At 38.1% G+C, this 23000-nt stretch overlaps 1 protein-coding gene across 5 annotated transcripts in view; it reads right to left on the bottom strand.

The window, feature by feature from the left end:
• SPAG16 (sperm associated antigen 16) overlaps window positions 1-23000 on the bottom strand; it is a 974490-nt gene that overhangs the window by 257381 nt on the left and 694109 nt on the right. For all 5 annotated transcript variants that reach the window (XM_057503578.1, XM_057503577.1, XM_057503581.1 and 2 more), the window contains one exon: window positions 16963-17028. In XM_057503578.1, coding sequence (XP_057359561.1) covers window positions 16963-17028 — 66 coding nt within the window. The remainder of the gene's footprint in view (window positions 1-16962; window positions 17029-23000) is intronic.

Here is a 23000-nt window from a genome sequence, read left to right on the forward strand (position 1 = left end):
GTCTACTTTCATTTTACATGATGAGCTAAAGACAGAAATGTGTAATTCATTTTAAAAGATGAAATTTCTTTTTTAAAGGCCCTGATAAAATTATTGGTCATTCATTAAATATTTACCAGGTAAGCATTCCCTATTAGAATGGCCTAGTGCCAACTGATGGAGTGTGGTGAGGGGGAGAGTTCAGGAGAGACGCAGTACAGAAATGGGTAAGATATGATCCCAGACCTTAATGAAATATGGAGTCATCTTGTTCAAACTAATTTGCAAACCTCCTAAGTGAAATGAAATGTACTGTCCTGCAACTGTACATTTTAGAAATATTTATACATAAGAACAAAATAGATACAGGTGAATCTCTGATTCAACACACTTGAAAATACATGCCCTGTGCTTTCTTCTCCAATGCTCTGCACTTTGGTTGGACCAATATTCCATTTGTTAACCTGTAACTCAGTACACAGTGACTCTGCTCTTTCCATCTACCAAATCAAGAAATACAGGAATACTTCAAACATATTTGGGTTTGCTTCCAGACCACTGCAATAAGTGAATATCACAATAAAGCAAGTCAAGTGAATTTTTTGTTTCCCCAGCACATATGAAAGTTATGTTAACACTATACTGTAGTTTACACATATTGTGGGCTATTACTAAAAAATGCTATCATCTGAGCTTTCAGTGAGTCATAATCACTGACCCCAGAGAACCACAACAAATATAGTATCAATGAAAACATTTGAAATATTGTGAATTACCCAAATGTGACACAGAGACACAAAGTAAGCATATGCTATTGGAAAAATGGTGCTGACAGACTTCCTCATTGCAGGGTTGCCACAAGCCTTCAATTGTACAAAATGCAATATCTGTAAAGTGCAATAAAATGAAGAACAATAAAACAAGGTGTGTCTATAGAACGTTCTGTTTGAAGTTTGAAATGAACAGCATTTTATACTGTTGGAGCAGTTTCTGCATTAATTTACATAAGAAACTGGAAATCACAAGACCCCCTGAAGAGGAAAAGCTAGCCACAGTTGATACTGTGCTTGAAACAGTACACCAGGGATGACAATTTAAACGATGCAAGCACTTAAATTCATTAATCTGTTGTCCTTTATCAAGGGAGAAAGTCAGTCCTTGTATACTCCCAGAGTAGTGAAGGGGGCAGAGCTGTGCATGAAAATTAGAGAAGCACTAGTCTCCCACCGCAGTGACTAGAAGTTAGAGAGGGACTTGAGACCCGGATGTTCACATTAGCAGAGGACCTAGGTGCAGAATGCAAAATACCCAAGTCAAATCTGTTTCTTGCCTTGTTGGAAAAATATGATTTTTAAAAATTCACCTAAATCAGTTTCACAAATATAGCATGCTATTAACAAGGTACAATTTCATATTTCTAGTAATTTTAAAATAATCAGTTTTAAGTGCTAAGATAGAGTTTTTTTAAAAATATGTATTTTTAATACTTCATGGTGAAATAAACCATGCAGCAGAGATGGCAGGAACATGTTAGTTACTGTTTTTAAAAAGCCTTTTTTGCTCTTTGATCACTGCAGAAGATACTACATATAGACCCACACAAATTCTGTTAAATCTGTTTTATTTATTGTGATAGCAACCTAAGGTGTTCCTCTCTTTGGCAGAAGTTTCTTTTAAAGTGGCCAGCTATTATTGGTTAGTACAGCATTCACAGAAACAACCTGCAGTAAAATCAAAATCATTTTCTCTTAATAGGTACATAAGTATAACCTCATAAAGTACAGTCAAGGTAGTTCCACCATATACATAAAAATGGTAATTTATCAATAGGTTTGTGTCATCATAATAGTTACATGACTAAGGTTCATGTTTATAATAGGCTATGTTTGGCTGTGGCTATATTGAAGTGATTGGAAAAAATACCCCAAACACTATAGGTTGATTGATAAAAATAGATCAGAAAGAAGAACTATATAATTTAACTAAAATTCATAGTCTGAGACTATTGCTTTACTAGACTGTATTTCTGTTTGCAAAGAATTTTTTTTAGAAACTCAGGATTTCTTTTCACTACATAAGCAATCATATTTCTTTGAAGATATGGACCTGCATCCATAGAATGTTCTTTGGAAAAAGAAAAGCTACACCTAAAAAAGGACCTGTCTATTTTTACCATTTTTAAGTATGAAAAATATAACAGGGAAGCAATCCATAATTTAATTACTTGGGTTTTTTTTGTAGTTTTGTATTTGAGTATGTAAGCTGGAAACCAATTATTTCTAAGAAAAAATCTACCCCTTAGTCTAAGAAGAGAAAATTTTGAACACCTTTGGTTATTTCTGATATCAAACCCCATCAAAAAGAAATGAGTCTATATTTAAGATTTTTTATGGTCTTAATGTTCTCTAACTCAGATGGATTCAAAGATCTAGATGCAACTGTGTTTAAGTTAGAAACAGAAGGCTTTTTGCTTTACTACCACCCAAATACAAGTCAAGGAACATTTTCAAATTCTTAAAAAAATTAGTATGAAAACTTGAATACTTTAGGAAAAATACAATACATTTAGGTAGCTGAATACAATGTAATCATAACTGCTTTCGTTAGAAAAGAGTTACGTTTTTTTGATGCAGCTCTTGAAATGGGGTGGGGCAAAGGTGGAGCATGGTGGTGACTGACATTCTGATCCCATGACCCTTGTAAAATCTGCTGCAGGAAATTCCAGACCATCTGCTGGGTGACATAACTTTTAAAACATCTTCCCTGCAGGGCTACTCTAGGTATACAAATAAAATCTGAAGAGGAAGGCCAGATTCTCTTGCTCTGCTCATACTTTGAAATGTTAACTAGAGGTCACTTCTTGAAGTATGGATTCACTGGGTCACATTCATCCACAAACACACAATTAAGTGAGGAAAATTACATTAAAAGGGATGATTAAGTTTTCTTGTAACTATGTCTATGAGTAAATTGATGTGACAATTCTTTTTGTTCTATGTGATTCAGGGATAATGTGTGATGAATTAGATATTATCCCTATATGCAAAACAATCTCTTAAAAAACTTATATTCATCATACATGTAACTTTTCAAACTTTTAAGATCATATACAAGTTTAGACTGACTCCAATTGTGATTAGACAGAAATGTATAATTTTACATCAATATTCTGATATTATTTAGAACTTCTGTGTTGTGAAAACTGTTTAAATGAAACTTCAGTGTATTGGAAGACCATTTGCCTAAATAGACAAGTATTCTGAGCAATGACATCATTTCTCATAAAAGTAGTAAATATATTTTGAACTATTTTTAGCAGCTATATGCTTAAAACAAACATGGGACATCTCCAAAGTGTATTAAACTTTAAAATAATATTTTAAGATCAGTAGTAAAAATAAATTTAATCATGTCTCACAAATATTGTCCTGTGTTCCCTTAAATACCTGAGTTCTGACTCACAGTGACTTCCTGATATTTCCTAATCAATGAATATTTATTGATTACCTTCTATACCAAGAATTATACCAAAATTTATGAAGTTAAAAAAAAAAAGTTAAGGTATTATTCAGCCAAAATAATATATTACTGACTTTTTTACAGGTAGGACATTTTTGTGTAAGTAAACATTTTGGAAGCCATAGATAATGCTATGAAGTTACTCTAAAATGGCCTCAACCATCCCATATTTAACTAATAAGAACAATCTAAGTTTACAGTTATCTACTGAATGCAAAATATTCTACTTATTTAATCTAATTGTTACACACTTCATGTGTCCTGTTGATGTAGGGCAGGGACCTGGGACAAGCATCATAGTTACCTTTTCCTGTACATTAACTCAATGAAAAATGCTGAGATATGTAACAGTAAAGTAAGAACAGGAAGGATTCCATCTTAAAGTTAAGATTGCACTTTAAAAACCAGAAAGTTAGGAGGTAAGAGTCCTAACATATTCTTTAGCAAATAGACAACAACTCAATCCACTTTGGGGACAGGGCACATGGTTTTGATCAATATGTTCCCAAAAGGAAGCTGCTATCCTGGAGAGGAACTGACCAATTTCTTGTGTTAATTTTGCAGAATTACCATGGGGACTGATACTAGAAAAGAGAAGAGACTTGATATCTCTCACTGGAGATAAGCATTTTGAGACCACTTGACAAGTCTTTACCCTTGGCCCTTTGAAAAATCCTTAAAAGAGGGAACCCCAAGTCTTTTAGCATGCCTCCTCTCTGAGGACACTCACACTTTCTCTCTCTTTAGATAGAGCTTTCTCACTGTTCTTTGCTATTTCATTTTGTCTTTTTGCTATTTCATTCTATTTCCAAGTCTCCATTTTACCCCTGATAAGTAGGGAGGGTCTGCTAAGATCTCAGATTTGGGTCTGCAAGTTCCCACCACCTGGGTGACCCGGATGGAACTGCAGCTGCAGGAGCATGCCTGAAAATCTCCTTTCTTTGGCAAGGTCTCAGAACAAAATTTCACTCCATCCTGTGCTCCGTGGCTCCCCAAATCCTGGGGTGGTAGAGGCTAGTCCCCACGCAGTGCGTATCCAATAGGACACGGGAATCTGCCCTATACTAAGAAAATGTTTAGTAAACTTTCCCTCCGCACCTCTGCATTTTCCTGCTCTCAGCTGCCTGCAAGGCCACTGCCATTCATTTCTACTTTTGCTCTAAAGAATTCCTCCCTTACCTACACTCTTCCTCCCTGCTTGAGAGTTCTTCCTCATTCAGGGTCAAGAAGCCTCCCCGTCCAGGTTGGGGTTTCCCCCGGTGAGCAGGGAGAGCCCTCCCGGAGGCAGCTGCCCAGCAGTAGGCACTCCATCACGCCGCAGCTCTACCACCTCAGGTACGTGGCTCTCCCATTGCCTCCACTTGCATTCTGCTCCTTAGGGTCACTGCATGGCTTTCTTACATGTCATTTCTCAGAGACTCACTCCCTGACCATTCTATTGTAAGCCTCAACTCTCACCTCATTACTCATTTTTGCCCTAATTTATCCTAGTTAGGTAATACCTATTATTCTTGAAACTATTCATTTGTCTACTTGTTTGTTACCAGAACATAAGGTCCATAAGTACAGGGCTTGATATTATTCATTGAAGAACACTCAGAATTTAGAGCAGTGCCAAGGGCATAGTAGGTGTTCAGTTAAGAGCTGTTAAGTAGAAATTCCATTACTGAATCTTTCATATATGCCAAAACATTTTAAATCATTCAAAGGATGTGTACATAGAAAAGCAAATTATTAGTTTTATAGTAAGTGAGGAAATGCCAAGAAATATGACATAATAATGGTGCTTCTAACTTTCTTGAAACCATCAAGAAAATTACAAGTGCATGAAATCACCTCTATCCAACTATTGAAGTTATTGAATGTTTAACTTTGGGGGAAGGGTGATATGATCTTAAAAGTGCTATTTCTTTTTTGTGATTTACAGTGTTAAGTTTCTAAGAACAAAACAGAGTAGAGCTAAAGAAAGAAGACCTCTATCATTTATTACATTAAATATATAATTTTCTAATTAATTTTGAATGTCTGCTTATGCAAACTCTTTTTTTCCCCTGAACTTTACATGTCACATTTTTCTATCAGATGTTATGTTCCTTGAAAAATGTTAGGGCAAGAAGATTATATCATAAAAGATTTAGTTTAAAAATATCATATAGTATTAGATTCATTTAAAAGATATAAAGTTAATTTTGAATATGTAGAAGCATTGAAATAATTCATATATATAAAATAAAAACAGCATGCTACATGGCCCTTAATTTTCTATTCTGTTGTTGTTTTCAATTTCTCAAGATAGGCAGAACCTGCTTTTGTGTTTTTCACAACACATCTACAAGTTTTGACTTATGCATCATCTAGGTGCAGTAATGAATAAGAACTGACATCAAATATCAATATTATTGGCCCAGCTAAATTGTAGTTGACATCAAGTTGGATTGCTGAAGAAGTAAACAAAATTGAAATTTTTTTGGCATATAAGTACCGCCTGACATCATTTGTCCTTCGGAGTATTAATGGCTTTATGACCTAAAGGCTGTTTCTATTTCTTTATATAAAATGGCCAGAAATTGATACTAAGCACTTCTGTTTGAGCTTGGGTAACAAACAAAATTCAGAAAATCAGAAACAGTTTCCTTTCCTAAAAAGGAGAAAGGATACCTTTTAAGGGAGGCAATTGCAGATATATGCTTATCCACAGTTGACAGAAAAAAATAATGTGAATTAATGCATTTGTGTCCACATACCAGCCACTTGGGCAAAGCAGTTAACCTATCCCAGAACAAATTTAAAAATCTTAACTGCTTAATTATCCAGTGGTATATTTTGAAATGAAAGACAAAATATTCCTAGTGAGGCTTATATCTAATTTTTAGTACAATTTAATTCAAATTCAATCCAATTGCATAGTTTCTTATTTAGAATAGTTTTAGAATTTCATTCTCTTTTCTTTGTTAAAATGCAAAATATGTACTGCAGCTATATTTTTATAACATTGGGATTGCCTTCAATGAAATTAAATTATGGGATGTAAGAAATTCTCATAGTGCATGTGTGTACATGTATATGTTCTTTTGTTTATTTCTACTTATTTGAACACAAATGGCTACAGGAACATTAGCCCCACTAATAATAGTAATGATGATAATATAATAATAATAATAACAGCAGTGGTAGGTGCAGAGTGGTAATAATAGCATTTTCTAGTTGCAGGCACTATGGTAAATATTATCTAATACTCTTCTTTTTATCATTTATTTTTACAGAACAATTAATGATTTGCTCAAGGTCTTATGACCAGCAAAGCCAGGATCCAAAAGACACTCGGAGAAAAGGCAAATATAACTGAAGTTGGGTAATTTACCAGGGCTCCAAAGTCTTGGGGACACGATGCTACAGAAGCCTTCTAGGAGCAACTAATCTCTTCTGAGAATTAAATGAGTTTAGCTTGCGGTTCAATATACACAGAATTTGGAAGGCCAATAAAGTTGAAATAAATAAGATACAGTGACACAATGTTATAATGAAATCCTTGTGTTTTTGTTTGCTTAGAACTCTGCATTCATTCACCATATTTTTTGAATATTAAATATGTAAAGTAAGTTATATTAGATGTTGGAGACATTGAGTCAAATAAGATGTGTTTTTACTCATTCCTTTTCACTGCATTCTGAGGTAAAAATTTCTTTTCAAAACAGTGTAGATGATTTCATTGGCAGTTAATGACAGTGTTCGGAGTTTGACTTCAGGAGTATGGAGCTGAGGAGAAAAATAGTGTTGGAGGAAAAGTGGTGAAGGGAGAACATGGTCAGAGTGCCGTGTGGGCTGTACGCTGTGTCGAGAAAGATGGCGATCCAGACACTCTAGTCTTCAAAGAATGAGGGAGAGAGAGACTGGGAGGTTCTCACCAGTGAATCTGTTCAGAGCTGTGAATCTTAAGATTTCAGTGGATTCTGGCATATTTTAAGTATAAAGCATCTCATTTGATCCAGGACCCCTGACTTAATTCTGGAAGTTCATTCTTTTCTCAGTGACCTTTGAACCAAAGCTGACTTAGACCGCGCTTCTAGGGCGACTCCTTATCAAACGACCTGGATCCATAGCCTCTGATACCTACGGGTAGGAAGTGCAGGCTAAGACACCCACGCATAGGAAAAGAGGGGAAGACTTCATCTTTTTTTCCATACCAACATATGTTTCATGAGAACTTGGCTTTTGATGTTTTCATTTTGATGTAGCATTGATTCTATGGCCAATCGATTCTAAGGACATTTTGACATAAAAATGTAAGTGTTATGTTTACACAATTCTAGGGAAGCTGTGGCTGCCATGGTGTTCCCAAAATGCTTTCTGTGCTCCCCGGCATGTGTTTCCCTATTTCTTAGACTTTTAACTCCAAAGAACTGTGATTTCTTGCTTAATGTGATCCCATCATCCCTCTCACCTCGTGATCCATATACATATCTGCTAATTCGCCTCCAATGCCACTCTGACCTCCAAACACTTCCTTCACCTTCTTGGCTTAGTTCGTTGCCTTAATATCACTGCCAATTACTACTTTCCTTCTAGTTCTCTACAACAGGAAATTTTTTCTCTTACCCTCACTCTCTGTGAATCAACACCACCAGATGGAGTTGGTGTCTTCCTTGCTGCAAATTCTTATTCAATCCTTTTCTCTCTTACCTATTTAAAAGTCCAACTGCTGTAAAGATAATGCAGACAGACTTCACCTTCCTTTTCCCCTAACTCGGCAGCTACTGCTTCCACACAACTGTAAAGATGAGAAACAAGCTAGAATTTGACTGTCTTTTATTAAAGCTGTATACGATGTCATCCGTTTTGGAATCAGAATATCCATATTTTATGTAATTAGTTGTGATAACAATAAACACCTCTGTACATAAGAAATCAATTAACAATGTTTGAATTAATAAAGCAGGTCAGTTAGAAGTGAAACTAAGACTTGAGGTAGCTCTGAAGGCTCCTTTTGTAAGAGCTGGTCAGAACCCTACAACTACTGGAATTATTGTCAATCCCACAAATCCCAATTCTGTTCAGCTATTAATGAGTTGAGACTAAATGTCTAGCTTAAACAAGTAAACTGGAGGTAAATACTACCAGGGAAAGATGCACCGGTGTTATTGTAGTAGCGTTGACTCTTGGTGTTTACCTGACTTCAACTTCACCAGGTGGGACAGCAAAACCATATTGGTTAGTTACTGGTGAAGGTAAAATTGCAACATTTTCAGAATCTCTCACCTGGTCTTAGTGCATCTCCATATCAATCAGTGTTTCCAAAGAGTGGAGAGAAGTAGTCCATCTCCACATCAACAGGTAATTACAAAGGGGAGCCAGAGCATATCTGGACCTGAGAGATTGTGTGGGGCCCCTTTTACAACTGGGTCACCAAGAGACACAGGAAAGCAGAAGTGGACAACTGCTTGTAAGAAATAAACAGGTTTCTTCCACTTTATTTCTCCCTTTGACTGATTTTGGTTTCAAAGGTATTTTGCCCCACAGTTTTCACCCCTCCCCCCCGCGAGTTACACCTGGTGGTACTCAGTAGAATATCTGAACCTGAAATCTGTCTTTGACCTGAAATCTGGGTACAACCCTTGGGCAGGCTGCCACTAGAGATGGTGGGGAGATGCCCAGAATCCCCCCTGTGGATAGTGGTGAGGCCCCAGTGGCTACACTGGTAGAGGATGCAGTTTCACCCAGGAGCCCTCTATCTGTGGGGTTTCCAATTGGGGAGCCTGTAGTAGGGAACTGGTCTAGGGTAAAGCACCTGCTAGAGGGGTGGGGCCCCAGAATTGGGGAAAGACGGAGACACCAAAAAGCTGTGGAATTAGCGCTCAGTGAGATAGAAGACTGCTGGGAGGCCCTGAGTGGCCATGTAGCAGACAGGATTGTGGGATGTCTTTCCTTGAGATAGTGGAAAGGGTTATGGACACTTTGGCATCACCTGGTAGAGCTGGGTGATGACCTATGGGATGCCCTTGAGAAAAAGAGGCAGTTATTGAGAAGACAGGTTGTACTCCTGGAAGATGCAATATCAGAGAGGAGGAGGCAGCAGGAAAATATGCATTGCAAGAGGCCGTGGGGGAGGCGGAGGAAAGAGCAGTGCCTTCAGCCTGGGAGATGGTAGAGAAGATGCCAGGAGAGGATGAGGGGGTGGGGCCGATCTGTTGCTGAGGCCACTGCCTGAGGCACCAGCCTTTTATGTATTAAAGGCCTGTTCTGTTGTAATTAAGAAAATAAAAGCACAACAATTGTGGGCTCCTCAGCAGGAGAAGCTGCCCCTTCCCCAGGTTGTGCAACACTCCATGTTCCACCCCTATACCCAGGATGAGCTAGTGGACATGAGTATCTGGTTTTGGCAGAAGGAATAGGAACCTTTGACTACATGGCTTTTGCATCTCTGGGATATGGGGGTGGAAAACATTGTTATGTTGTATTCTGAAATGGGTAGACTGTCTTCCCTGATGACTCACTCTTTCCTCCAGTAGCAGTTGCAAAGTGCCCGTCATACCTCAGGGAATTAGGCACTTCTGGATTGGGTGACAGCAGTCATCAGGGCATTTTGGCCTAATCAGGGTGATTTACCATATTTACCCAGCTCCAGCAGGTGTTACAGGAGCTGGGCATGAAAAATATCATCTGTAACATGGACCCCCAGGGCCCCAATGAGGAGTTGTTTACCCTAGGAATGAGAAATCTGGTGCTCTATACAGCTCCCCTATCTCTCTTTGAGCCCCTTGTGACTAATCTTTCCCCCCACATAGGGCAACCCACAACTGAGGCTACTTGTACTTTAGCAGAGCTGGGGGAGGTTGAAACAAGAAGAGCATGAAAGGAAGTACAGGCTAGGACTAAAAGGAGAGGTGAAAAGGGTCCTGTGAAGGTCTCGAGGACCCTGATGTGGGTGATTTGATAAAGGCTGGGGTAGTAAAAGAAAAATTTGATGGGCAGCCCAAGAGAATCTTGTTAGAACTGTGGCACCAGTTAAAGCAAGAGCAGTTCCAGCTGCTGAGGTCCGGAACACGTAAGCTGGAGGCAAATCCCCATGTCCGGCCTGGGTTCCTGCAAGACTTCCTGGAGGGCAGTACTCAGGGTCCACCTGGGCCCTCCCTACAGGAGGACAACTGGGTGTCATGGTTTGACTGAAAGGGGGGGTCAATGTCCCCACCTTGGGGGACATGTTTGGGATCAGAGGCCACATGTAGAATTAGCAATTCATTGGTCCCCCTGTGAATGTAAAAACACAGGAGCTGAATGTTCTCTGATTTATGGCAACCCTGAGCATTTTTCTGGGACCCCTGCTGTGACAGATGTCTATGGGGGTAAGGCAATTAGAGTGAAGAAAGCCCAAATCACATTAGGGATAAGGTGTTTACTCCCAAAGGAGTATACTGTGTACATTTCTCCCATCCCTGAACATATTTTGGGGGTCATTATCCTGTAGGACATGTGGTTACAGACCACTACAGGTGAGTTCAGACTGAGGGTACATTTGGTAAAGGCAGTTTTTAGGGGACATGCTCAGCACCCACCTGTAGCTCTGCCTGTACCTTGGCAAGTGACAAATACTATGCAGCATAAATTGCCTGGGGGGGCACAAGGAAATTGGAGAAACTCTACAGATTTGGAGAAGATGGGCATCATGAAGTCCACTCACAGTCCTTTTAATTCCCTGGTGTGGCCAGTGAAAAAGTTGGATGACTCTTGGCATATGACCGTAGATTACAGGGAATCGAATTAAGTCACACCCCCTTTGCATGCTGCTATCCTCGCTATAGCAGCCCTTATGGACATCCTGAGTCATGAAGTAGGGATGTGGACACTACGACTGCTCTCCTCTATTGACATGCTACAGGAAGGTCAGGAGCAATTTGCCTTCAGGTGGGAAGGACGGCAGTGGACATTCACTGTCCTTCCACAGGGATACCTCCACAGTTCCATCATTTGTCACGGACTTGTAGCCCAGGATTTGGCCACATGGAAGAAACCACAAAAGGTATGGCTGTATCACAACATTGATGATATCATGCTCAAGTCTGATTCTCTTGCATATTTAGAAGGGGCAGTTCCTAGACTGCTGCAACATTTACAGGAGAAAGGATGGGTTGTGAACAGCATCAAGGTTCAGGGACCTGGTTTTTCAGTAGTTCTTGGGGTTATCCCAGAAGCAGTCTAGACATGGTCCAGGCTTTCCCTACCCCTACCACTGTGGCAATATTACAAGAATTTTGGGGTCTTTTGGGCTACTAGACAGTGTTTATCCCAGACGTGGCACAAATTCTGAAGCCCTTATACTGGCTGGTACAAAAGGGCATCAGGTGAGACTGGGATAAAACATGTGCAGCTGCTTTTTGAGCAGCTTGATTGCTGCTAAGTGAGCAGTAAAGGCTGTACAGGCTTTAAGTGTAGTGAACTCATCAAGGCCTTGTGAGCTAGATGTCCATGTAACCAAAGATGGCTAACGATGGAGCCTCTGGCAGTGGCTTGAACAGATGCACCAACCTATTGGATTCTGGTCACAACTATGGAAAGGAACAGAGGTCTACTACACCTTGATAGAGAAGCAACTGGCTGCCATGCACCATGCTTTGCTGGCTACAGAGCCCATCCCTGGAACAGTTCCAACTGCCATAATAACCACCTATCCCATCACTGAGTGGATGCAACACTGGACCCAAAGACCACAGAGTGGCATGGCACAGATGCCTATACTGGTCAAATGGGGTGGATATTTACAGCAGCATAGTGCTTGCTCCAATAGCCCCTTAAGTAGAGAACTCCAGCACTTACTGGGGCCAGTGACATATACCAGCGAAAAGCAGAAAGAACTTGCTTTTGAGCCATTGGTAGCTAAGAGTCTTTATCAGGAGGGAAATTCCTCTATACCTGAAGATTGTTGGTACACAGATGGCTCCAGTTGTGGGCAGCCTCCTAAGTGGAGGGCTGTAGTTTCCCATCCTAAAACTGAGACAATATGGCTGGAGGATGGAGAGGGGAAGAGCAGCCAACTGAGTAGTGGGCTGTATGGCTCATGATCACCCAGTAGCCCTCCCCTATAGTTGTGTATACTGACAGCTGGGCTGTCTATTGGGGCTTGACCCTGTGGCTACTGACATGATACCATGCCAACTGGAACAGTTGGTCACCAGCCTCTTTGGGGGCAAGAATTGTGGCAAGACCTATGGGCCTCTGGTCAGACTAAAATTGTTACCATATATCATGTGACTGGCCATTTGCCTTTGGCATCCCCAGGGAACGACGAAACAGACACATTGGCCCAGGTCTGCTGGCTAGAAGGAAAGCCTGCCTCTGATGTGGCCCAATGATTATACCAGTGTTTGTTGCACAGGTGGTAAAAGACAATGTGGGTTGTAACCTGTCGGTGGGGCTTGCTGTTGACCTTTGACGAAGTCAGTAGAGCCTGGAAGGAGTGCCTTGTGTGCTCTAAGAGGGACTTCCACTGAGTCCCACAGCAAGATGGGACAATAGTAAAGGGCCCGATACCCCTTGTCAGGTGGCAGATAGATTATATTGGGCCTCTGCCCTTGTCAAAAGGGTACCATTATGCCATAACTTGTGTGGACACAGCTACTGGACTGCTGGTTGCTTTTCCTGCATGTCATGCAGATCAGTAAGCCTACCAAAAGGGGCCTGAAGCATCTCTTTGCATCTTATGGCCAGCCACACATGATTGAGAGTGATCAAGGCATCCACTTTGCGTTACAAGAATGGGTGCAGCAATCAGGAATAAAGTGGAAGTTTCATGTACCATATAACCCTACCAGGGCAGGTATGATAGAGAGGTACAACAGTTTGTTGAAATCTGGCCTGAAGTCGGACACCAATAGTCTATGGGGCTGGTCAGTTCGCTTATGGACAGTGCTACGGCATTTGAATGTGAAGCCCTGGAAAGGAGCCTTGAGCCCTGTGGATACACTTATACACCTTGCTGCCTCTCCTATACAACTGTATGTGGAAACCAAAGAGGAGTTATTTAAGTCAGGATATGGCCAGCACAGCAACATCCTGCTGCCAGCCCCTACTGCATTAAACCCTGGAGACTCTGTTGAGTGGACATGGCCTGGTACATTCTGACACATCGACCAGTGATGGCTGGCCCTTCTGTCACCTTGGGGGAAAAGGCCGGAAGCTGGCCTTCTGTGTTGTATTCCTGGAGTAACAGCAGAGTGGGCACCAAAGATCATAGTAGTGTACCCAAAACATCTGGGATGTAAGAACATCGGGGAAGTTTTGTTTTATTTTTATGGCCAGTGCGTGTACCTCTCATAGCCCTACCTATATATTGACCCACCTGTAACACCCACAGGGAGTGGGTGAAAGTCTGGTATACTAGACCAGGACAAGAGCCCGTTCCTGCCACTGTCCTACCACAGGACCACTCTCTTGCATGCATCCCCCCTGATGGACAAAATTTGCCTATGCTGGTGTCATTAGGACATGTATCTTATTGCCCCTAAGGTTATTTTCTTCTACAGTCCCTATGCCTGTCCCCCGGTTGCAGCTGCCTTGTGATGACTGCTCTGAACAACCTTCCTATTCAGCTACTGGTGCCTGTGGAACGGGGAGCTACAGACTTAATCTGCATAGGACTTTGAATTTTGCTGAATCCTCTGGCTTGAGGATTATCATGATTTTATTGCTGTTGTTATTGTATGTCATTAGTCTCGTTACAATGCTCCAGTTTTCTCACACAGGGGCCATGAGGAAGATGGGGAGTGAGTAGACTGTGAGGTGAAATTTCTGGAGGGGTGGAATCTGGGTAAAATTACAACATTTCCAGAATCTCTCACCTGACCTTAGTGCATCTCCATATCAGTAGGTGTTTCCAAGGGGTGGAGAGAAGTAGTCCATCTCCATATCAGTAGGTAATTACAGGGGCAAGGAAGGGTATCTGGACCTGAGAGGTTGGGTGGGGTCAGACTAGGGTCAACTTCCTTGGAAATTGAAGGCTGAGGAGGCTCTCTGCTAGGGATATCCTGCTGATTGATATTCTTGCTACACATTTTTACGTAGTTTTTTGTTTGTTTTGTTTTGTTGTTTGCCTTATTTTGAATTGCCTGTGTCTATTAATATGTTCCCAGCAATTACTACAACTTTTTTTTTCTTTTTGATATTGCTTTACAAAATGGACTCAGTAAAAAAATAAGCTTTCATAGTTCATTAAAATATTTCATTAACAGACTACTTTAAAAGGAGGTTTTAAATAAATATCTTCTTCCAATAAACTTTCTTGGTCCAAGAAAAATCAACCAGAAATGAAGACATCAGAGCTCTAATCTTATAACATAGAAATATAATTGAATTTACATAGCTCTTCAAGACCATACATAAATATTATATGTTATATTTTTCTTTCTGTGATTCTTGGTTGCTAGCTAGATAACACTTCATTTTGCATTTGTGATTTCTGCTTCCAAATCTAAAATTGTAAAATTTTCCTAAAATTGTGTGTAGGTCAATAGCTAACTATATTTTTAATTAGTAATGTAAGTTGAATGCATATCACTAAAGGCATCAAACAATTAGCAAGCCTAATACTAAATAATTCAACTCTCTGGCTGCTATGTACACACTGTATAACACATATATTATCACAACTTTGACAGTTTATTTAAATGCGAACTGTGTCACAATGCCATGTCAAGAGATCCCTGGAAGTGTTTGTGCTTTTTCAGTTACTGCTGCCTCTCAACATCTTGACATTCTTTAGCAGGCATGTGAAATAAAACAGTTCTCAAAACAGTTCACATATGTGACTGAAAATTCACTTAGTAGTGTCAGTCACCACAACAAAATATTTCCTTAATAGTTAATAAATATTTACAGCAAAGAAGAGAGAAATTAATAGAAAAATTAAGTGAGGCTTTGGGATGTTGATTTGGAATAGTATTATAAAAATCCTTTTGGTATGGACAAAGTATGTAAACAAAAACAGGTTGGCCAGTTTGATATTGGCCACCTGGACTCATATCATTGTGCCTTTGAAATACAAATAATTAATGTATGTCTCCCTTGACTGCTGATTCAAAAAATCTAATTTGGCTGTTTCCATATTTATTAATTTTATTATTTGAGAGTGTTAAATGGTATTTTAAAAAATTTATATAGTATTGCTTATCAAAAGAAAATTCCTGACTTACAAAATACTAGTTTTTAATTTTAACTTCCATTTAATTTTTCTAGGGTATGTGAAGCTATAAGACACTAGGTAGATTTTTAGCATAAATATCCTATATAATATGGGACTATAGTGCTTAAATAGTTCTGTGCTCTGCTAGAAATAAAAGTTTATTTTATATCTAGGACTAATCCATAATATATAGGCTGAATAGCCAATTAAATGGAAATTTCTTGCTAAAATGAGTTTGTTAAAATATAACGGAAGTTGAACCCATCATTAACATTCCAGGGCTGACAATGACCCCAATTTCAGTTGGTGGAAGCAACATTCTTTTAGTAGAAATAACTTTTGGTGAGAATTTTTCCTCTTTCTAAAGGGTTAATTAAAGCGTGATAGTAACAAGTTTGACTATGCTGTCATCTTGAAGTTAGATGTAGGTAATCTATCAGATTTCTGTTTTAGCTAATTGGAAAAGATGAGAGATATGGAATTAAGATCCACATTTTACTGGGAACTTAGAGACAAGTTAAAATGTTAGATATAATTAAATCATAGACTTTGAAAGGACTTGAGAGGTCATCTATCTAGTTAAATAGAATAGCTTTCAACTGAAAAGGAACAAACTTTAATCATCCTCCTGTGATTAGTATCTGAACCCTTATAAGACAACCACAATTAGTTCAGCAAATCAAAGCAGTGTTTAACAGTCTTCATTGTTCATGAAATTATCCCAATATCTGAATACCTCAAGCTGTGGATAAACACTTTTTCTAAGTCATCAGTTTATATTAAGAAAGATATATTTGAAACCTTTCCAAGAGGAGTTGAAAAGCTGTCAAATCAAGGCTGCTGTGTTCTAATCAGAAGAAAGTCACTGTTTGACTATTTTTTTTTCATTCTTGGGTTTCCTCTCAAGCATTTTCATTCTTTTTATGATTCTACATTAATATTTACAAGTCCATATTCCACTTATTCTCTTTAAGCCCAAATTAGACTAGAACCTTTCAAAATGTGTTTAGATGGAGCTAAGTACAATAGGAGAATTATTTCCAATGTTCCTACCACTGCATATTTTGTGTGTGCTTGTGTGTGTGTGTGTGTGTGTGTGTGTGTATGCGCGCATGCGCATGTGTTATAAACTTCTGCAACCCTATCCTATCTATATATTTTTTCTGTTGTCATTAATACCCAAATTTGTTCTCCTCACCTTGTTAATTTACCATTTTCCCTTGAGCCTTTGTTCCATTAAAACGAATTCACGTCTATTAAGCATTAAAACAATTTATTGGGGGAGCTGAACTCACCCTTGGTGTGAAGGTGGCATCGTTGATGGAATGCATATGACCATAAAGTGACTGCTCACATTTACCCTGGGAAGACAAAGCAGAAATAAAATCAAATAAATTCTATTCAATAGGTGAAAATAAATTGAAGAGTGATTAATTTTTTGGTTTTAAGTAACGTTTTAGTCCAATAATAAAATTAATACATTCGCATGAATGAAAATGGCAGCTTTTTTTATAGCTGCCTTTCAGAATCAGACAGAGCTCTCTGGCAAGTGTGTCACAAATCCTGGTATCCAAGCTGAAATTCTAGTGTTCTCACTTTTATGCCATTGAGCTGGAGGTGAACTCTCACTAAATGACTCCATTTTGCAACTAGAATAGTTTTCAAGCCTTGGGGCCCAGTAGTGATGCCCTTACAGAAGGCTCTCGTTACCAGCACATCATCATTCCCCCACTGCTGGGGGTGTAGGGTTCTTTTTTCTTTTTGGTTTTTAATTACAAGTTCACGTTTTAATTCCTGAATTTTAACAGCGTGGCATTAATATTATTACATGAATAAAAATGTTGTAAAACATGTATGGTAGTTTTTTGTTTTTGTTTTAAACACAAAATAAGTATTTGTTTTATGAAACCATACTTGACACTTACCAATTCAGGTCATCTTTTCCAAACAATAGCGAAAATTAAATTTAAGTACAAAAATTACCAAGCTTCAGTTCAAATGATTCCAGGAAAAGTGGGCCCATAACACATTACAAAGGGGATTTAAATGTGGGTCTTTCATTTGGACACCTGTGTTCACAGGGCATTCTTAACTCTATTAGGGAAATAACCTGAATTCTGTGGAAGGACCAGAGAAAGTTATATCTAGAATACTGATTATAAATTTTTGTTATGGGCTAAAACCCAGAATTAATTCAACAATATACTCAGTCAACAAATATTTTTGGGCAATTAATATATGTCAGACACAATTCTAGGTCCTTAGGATAGGTCAGTGAATAAACCTTTTCTTCATTGACCTTACATTCTAGGGTATGGGAAAGAATAGATATTTTTTAAAAGGTATACAGTGTATTAGGAGATAACAAGTATTGGGAAAAGAAGAAAAGTCAGGTGGGATAAGGTACCTCATGAGGGGGTAAGGGCAAATCAAATGATCATGTAGAGGGATGTGGTTTGACTACACTCAGAAAGTAAGATACAAACAGAGACTGAAGGCAATATGAGACTCAGACAAGCAGTCATCTGGAGGAAAAAGTATTCCAGTCAAGGAGCAAAAGCTAGAGCAAATGTTGCAAGCTGGGAGTCTGCCTGGTGTGGTTCTAGTATAGCAAGGAAGCCAGTGTGGCTGGAGAGAAGTCAGTCAGAAAGAAGTCAGACAAACGGCTTGTTCAAAAGGCTTTGTCTACTTTCATTCACTACCTCACATTTACTTAGTCTTAAGCCATTCAAGGCTGGAAGAGAGGTTACAGAGATTACAAAATGAGATATTAAAGATAGAGGATCATCATATCTCTTCATTGTTATAGAACATTCATGGAGTATTTGGGGAACTAAGCAATGTTATTAAAGTTTTAAACTAAGCTCTATTTAGTTCTTTGTGCTCAGCAAGTTAAATTTCAAATATCTATTTAGAGAATTAATGAATGCTATTCATCTCTTTTCATAGAATGCAAAATTTTCCCACAAGAATTTAAATTTCATAAATGTATGTGAAAATACCTTGGCACTCTCTCAAAATTCCACTCTGCCCATGTTATTCTGGTTCGGTGTCCTGATAACATTACAACTTTAAACCGATTATGCTGAGAACTTCAAATCATCTAAATTCCCAAAGTAGGAAATGAATTACTTACAAAGCCAAAAAGGTGAAGTATAATTAGCTCTCATATATTACTTAGGAAATCTGATGGATAATTTTCTTTGAGAACTAATATAACTTATAGTTACATAGTATTATAGAGGGTGTTAATATTTAAAAACATTTAAATTTACAAATTTGCCTTAAATAAATTTTTTTTTGCATTAATAAAAGTTTTACATTTGGTCTACTTCTAAACTGAGAACCTCTAAACTATTTGATTAATTGGTAAGGAAAATGGAGTTTTCCGATTCAAATCCTGAATGCCAAGTTTTAATTCATAGTAGAATCTCTACTGCACTCTTGAAAAGCCCTGGAAATATGGGGTTATAATAGAAATGCTGACGGACCACATTTGTGATGCTGTAACAAAACCTGACTCTAAGATAAATGTTTCATGAATTAAGAAAAGTTATAAAAGCTTTTCTATCCAGCTTTGTTCCGAAGATAAAAGTAAATCTACTCCTTTTGTGGTATAGGGAATATGTGGGTTACTAATATTCTAGTCTGCAAACAACCTTAATCAAAAACAATACCCAAACTGGGATGTTACAATATGGAATACTCTTTTGATGAATTCTTGTCAGAATTGTTTTCTTTCAAAGAGGTGGAAAAAAATGAAGAAGAGGGAAGATTCTTACCAAAATAAATCATGTGACCTAACATGGCATTGCTCCACTATCTGATTCTATCAGAGAAGCTGTATGCAATAATGATTTCTTTTACTGGACCTGGTGTTAGAAATATCTGGAACTTAATTCTTGGATCTGCTACCTAATACCTGTATGACCTTAAACAAATTGTTTCACTTCACTGTGCTTTAGTTGCCTTATTTAATTCTTAAAATAGACCTACAGGTTAAACACCATTACTAGTGTCCAATGAAACAATGATATTTCACACACAGGTTTGTTTTGCGAATTACCTGAGATAATGTACTTGAAGTGTTGGTAGAATGCCTAGCACAAAGTAAGAACCTAACAAACATTAGCTCTTGATACATAAACCATGGATGATATCACTCATCATTAACTAAATTACTTAATGAATTTGTTTCCTTGTCTATTGTTAGTTTTTTCCTACAGAATTAAGCCCCACAAGAGAAACTTGTTTGAAACTTGTCTTATCCACCATTTTATCATCTCCAAGGCCCAAGACAGCTCTGCAAGGATTTGATAAATAGCTACTGAGTAAAAAGGGTAAACAGTTAAATGGAGATCACAACTGAAATTGAAAAAAAAAAACCTACCCTCACTAGATACTGGTTATTTTTTGGATAGAGAGCTTGGTCATCTTCCCATATTTATTTTCATCTTGATCAATCATGACATGGAATGTGCACTTTCTTATTCCCTCAACTCCTTTGCTGTAACTTGGTTCAAACTTAATAGCATATTTACCCATTTAATTTGCCATTGTCTCCAAACAACTACCTGGAGATAATCGATGACTCCAGGTGAAGAAGGCAGCTTTACATTCATTGAGTGTTTACTATATACTTAAATCATTGTGTTTACTTTTATTATTACATTTAATCCTCACAACTGTTCAATGAGATGGGTACTATTGCAGTTCCCATTCTAGAGGTGAGAAAACAGAAGCACCATTCCATTATGGCAGAGATAGAGTGCTGAGCCAAGATAGGAACTCTGCTTTGTCTAAATACAAAGCAGATCTAACCCTTTATGGGCAAGATATTGAACTGAGAAGATGGGGGCAAATTTTCAGTGCCCTTTGAGAAATTTTTCCAATATTCTTTCTTGTAGATGTGCACCTCTTGCCCACCTTGTGGTTGTGCGTGGCCATGTAATGAGTTCTGGCCCAAGAGTTATGAGTGGAAATGACATGTAATACCCCTTCATGATCTCTCCAACCCCACCTTTCTAGCATTTAATTAGAGGTACAATACCCTCCAGGATATATTTTCCCTCCAGCAGAAACCAGCAGCATTCAAAGTGGCCGCTTGGTCATGGTGATCCTGGGTGAGTACAATGAGCAGAGCCCTCCCTTACAACCTACATAGGACACAGACATACGCAAGATACAAATACTGCTGTGATTTGGGGGCTGTGTGTCACCATAACACAACCTAATCCGACTGACATAAACCCTATGTAAGATTATTAACCTTGTTTTCTCAAATATTAAAAGTTTTTCTACTATCCATAGTGTCATGTGAAAAGCTGAAAAAATACTAAAATAATAGGTGTCACAAACCTAATACTTAAGACAAAAGTTTACAAAACTCTTAAAAATTAGTCCTAATATAAAATCATAAAATACAAAATCACAAATATTCATAAAATAAGTACCACCTCTAAAAACATCTGTAAAATCATTAAAGAAATAATGTTCACACACTTCCTTCTTCCTTTCTCATTTATAATGGCTTATTTATTTAGCCAATGAATTCAATATTTTTTTGAAAATATAAAGTAAGCCTTCCCAAGTCAGTGTTTTTTTTAACAAGGCTATCTTTTAAAAATTTCTTTTTGATGTATTAAAGTGTCTTTAGTGACATATAACATATAGCTTATAGTAAAATGCACAAATCTTACAGGCTTAGCTCAATGAATTTTTATGTATGTATATATCTGTGTAACTGCTATTCAGTTTAAGATACAGAACATTTCCATCACTCTAGAAAGTGCCCTCATACCCCTCTTGGTAAAAATATCTCCACAAATTTTTATTTGCAAAAAGAAATATAGGAATATGGTTGAAAAATCAAATATTAGAGGGTACATTCCAATAAAAAGCTAGTTTCTTACCTCAGATCATCCTTAGATGTAACCACTATAAATAGTGTCTTTGGTGCATTTCATGAAATAATCTGGGCATGTATATTCACTTTTCTTTACTGTGTTATGTTATCTACTTCAGTTCTTGCATAAATGAAATCATACTCTATATGCATTTTATTATGAGAGGTAGTATACTGTGGTGGTGAAGAATGTGATACTGGAGTAAAATTGCAGAGTATAGAACTTAGCTCTTTGGAAAGTTATTGGTAATAGCTCTCAGTTGTATAGCCACTATGCTAAGTATTTTTGTATGGCAACTCTTAATATCTACCATATGAAATTGGTAATATTTTAAATTCCCATTTACAGTTGGAAGAATTTGCATAAAGTGATTATTATGGTGCCTACACAGTAAGAGATTACTATTTCTAGATTAGTTTATAGTTTTCTATTTATTATTCTTATCAATTTTCACTGGCCACTGAAAATAAAAAAAATCACGACTCTCCCAGGAAAAGACTCAGTGTCCTAGAGCCATGGTAACACACACCAGAACTAGTTTTAAACCTGTCCAATCAATTAGTAATAGTTCCATACCCCTGTTTTACAAGTAAACAACCAGAACTTGTTTTAAACCTGTCTAACTAACAATTAACCAATGACAGCTAACTTCAGTGAACACTTTTTGAAAAGCCAGATAGCATTAGACTCCTGATTGGAATCTCTGCCAACTGGCCAGAGACTCACGACAGTGAACATGTTCCTGAGGCTGATATTAACACCCCTCCGCCTCTATAACACACAAAAAATGAGCCTCAATGACCAACACAAACTACTCTTCTAAGACTGACCTAACGCACTCCTGCCTCTGTAACCAACACAACGCAAGGCAAACTCCTCACAAAAACTGGAGTCTGGTGTAACACTACTTGAACTCAAATTTGGGCTTTGCTGCTTACTGTGTCCTTGGAACACTGTCAGCCTGTTTTCTCATCCGTAAAATAGGAATAACAGGGTATCTGCACAATACAATGGTTTCATGGAAAGAACTCAAGTTAATTCATGTAAAGTGCTTAGATGGCTGCCTGGGACTTAGCAAGTGCTCAATAAATGGTAATTATTACAGAATAACAATATGTGAATTGCAGATGCTTTGATGGCAGGGATGATGTCTATTATCTTCATTACTTAACACAGAAATGAGCTGGCTCATGAGAGGCATTTAATAAATATTTTTGAATTAGCACTCATACACATACACACACACACACATACACACACACACACACACACACGCCATTCCTAGGAAAGTTATTAAGTAAGTTTGGTAAAGTTGCCCTTCAACAATGTTCTTTTCTTCACCACACTGACCTCTGCGTTTTCAAGGCAATTCAGGCAAAAGGGTTAACCTGTCAGGATTTTTTATTTTATAAAAGGATCCTCATGGA

Source organism: Manis pentadactyla, chromosome 6 (assembly GCF_030020395.1).
Source record: "Manis pentadactyla isolate mManPen7 chromosome 6, mManPen7.hap1, whole genome shotgun sequence".
NCBI classification, from domain to species: Eukaryota; Metazoa; Chordata; class Mammalia; order Pholidota; family Manidae; genus Manis; species Manis pentadactyla.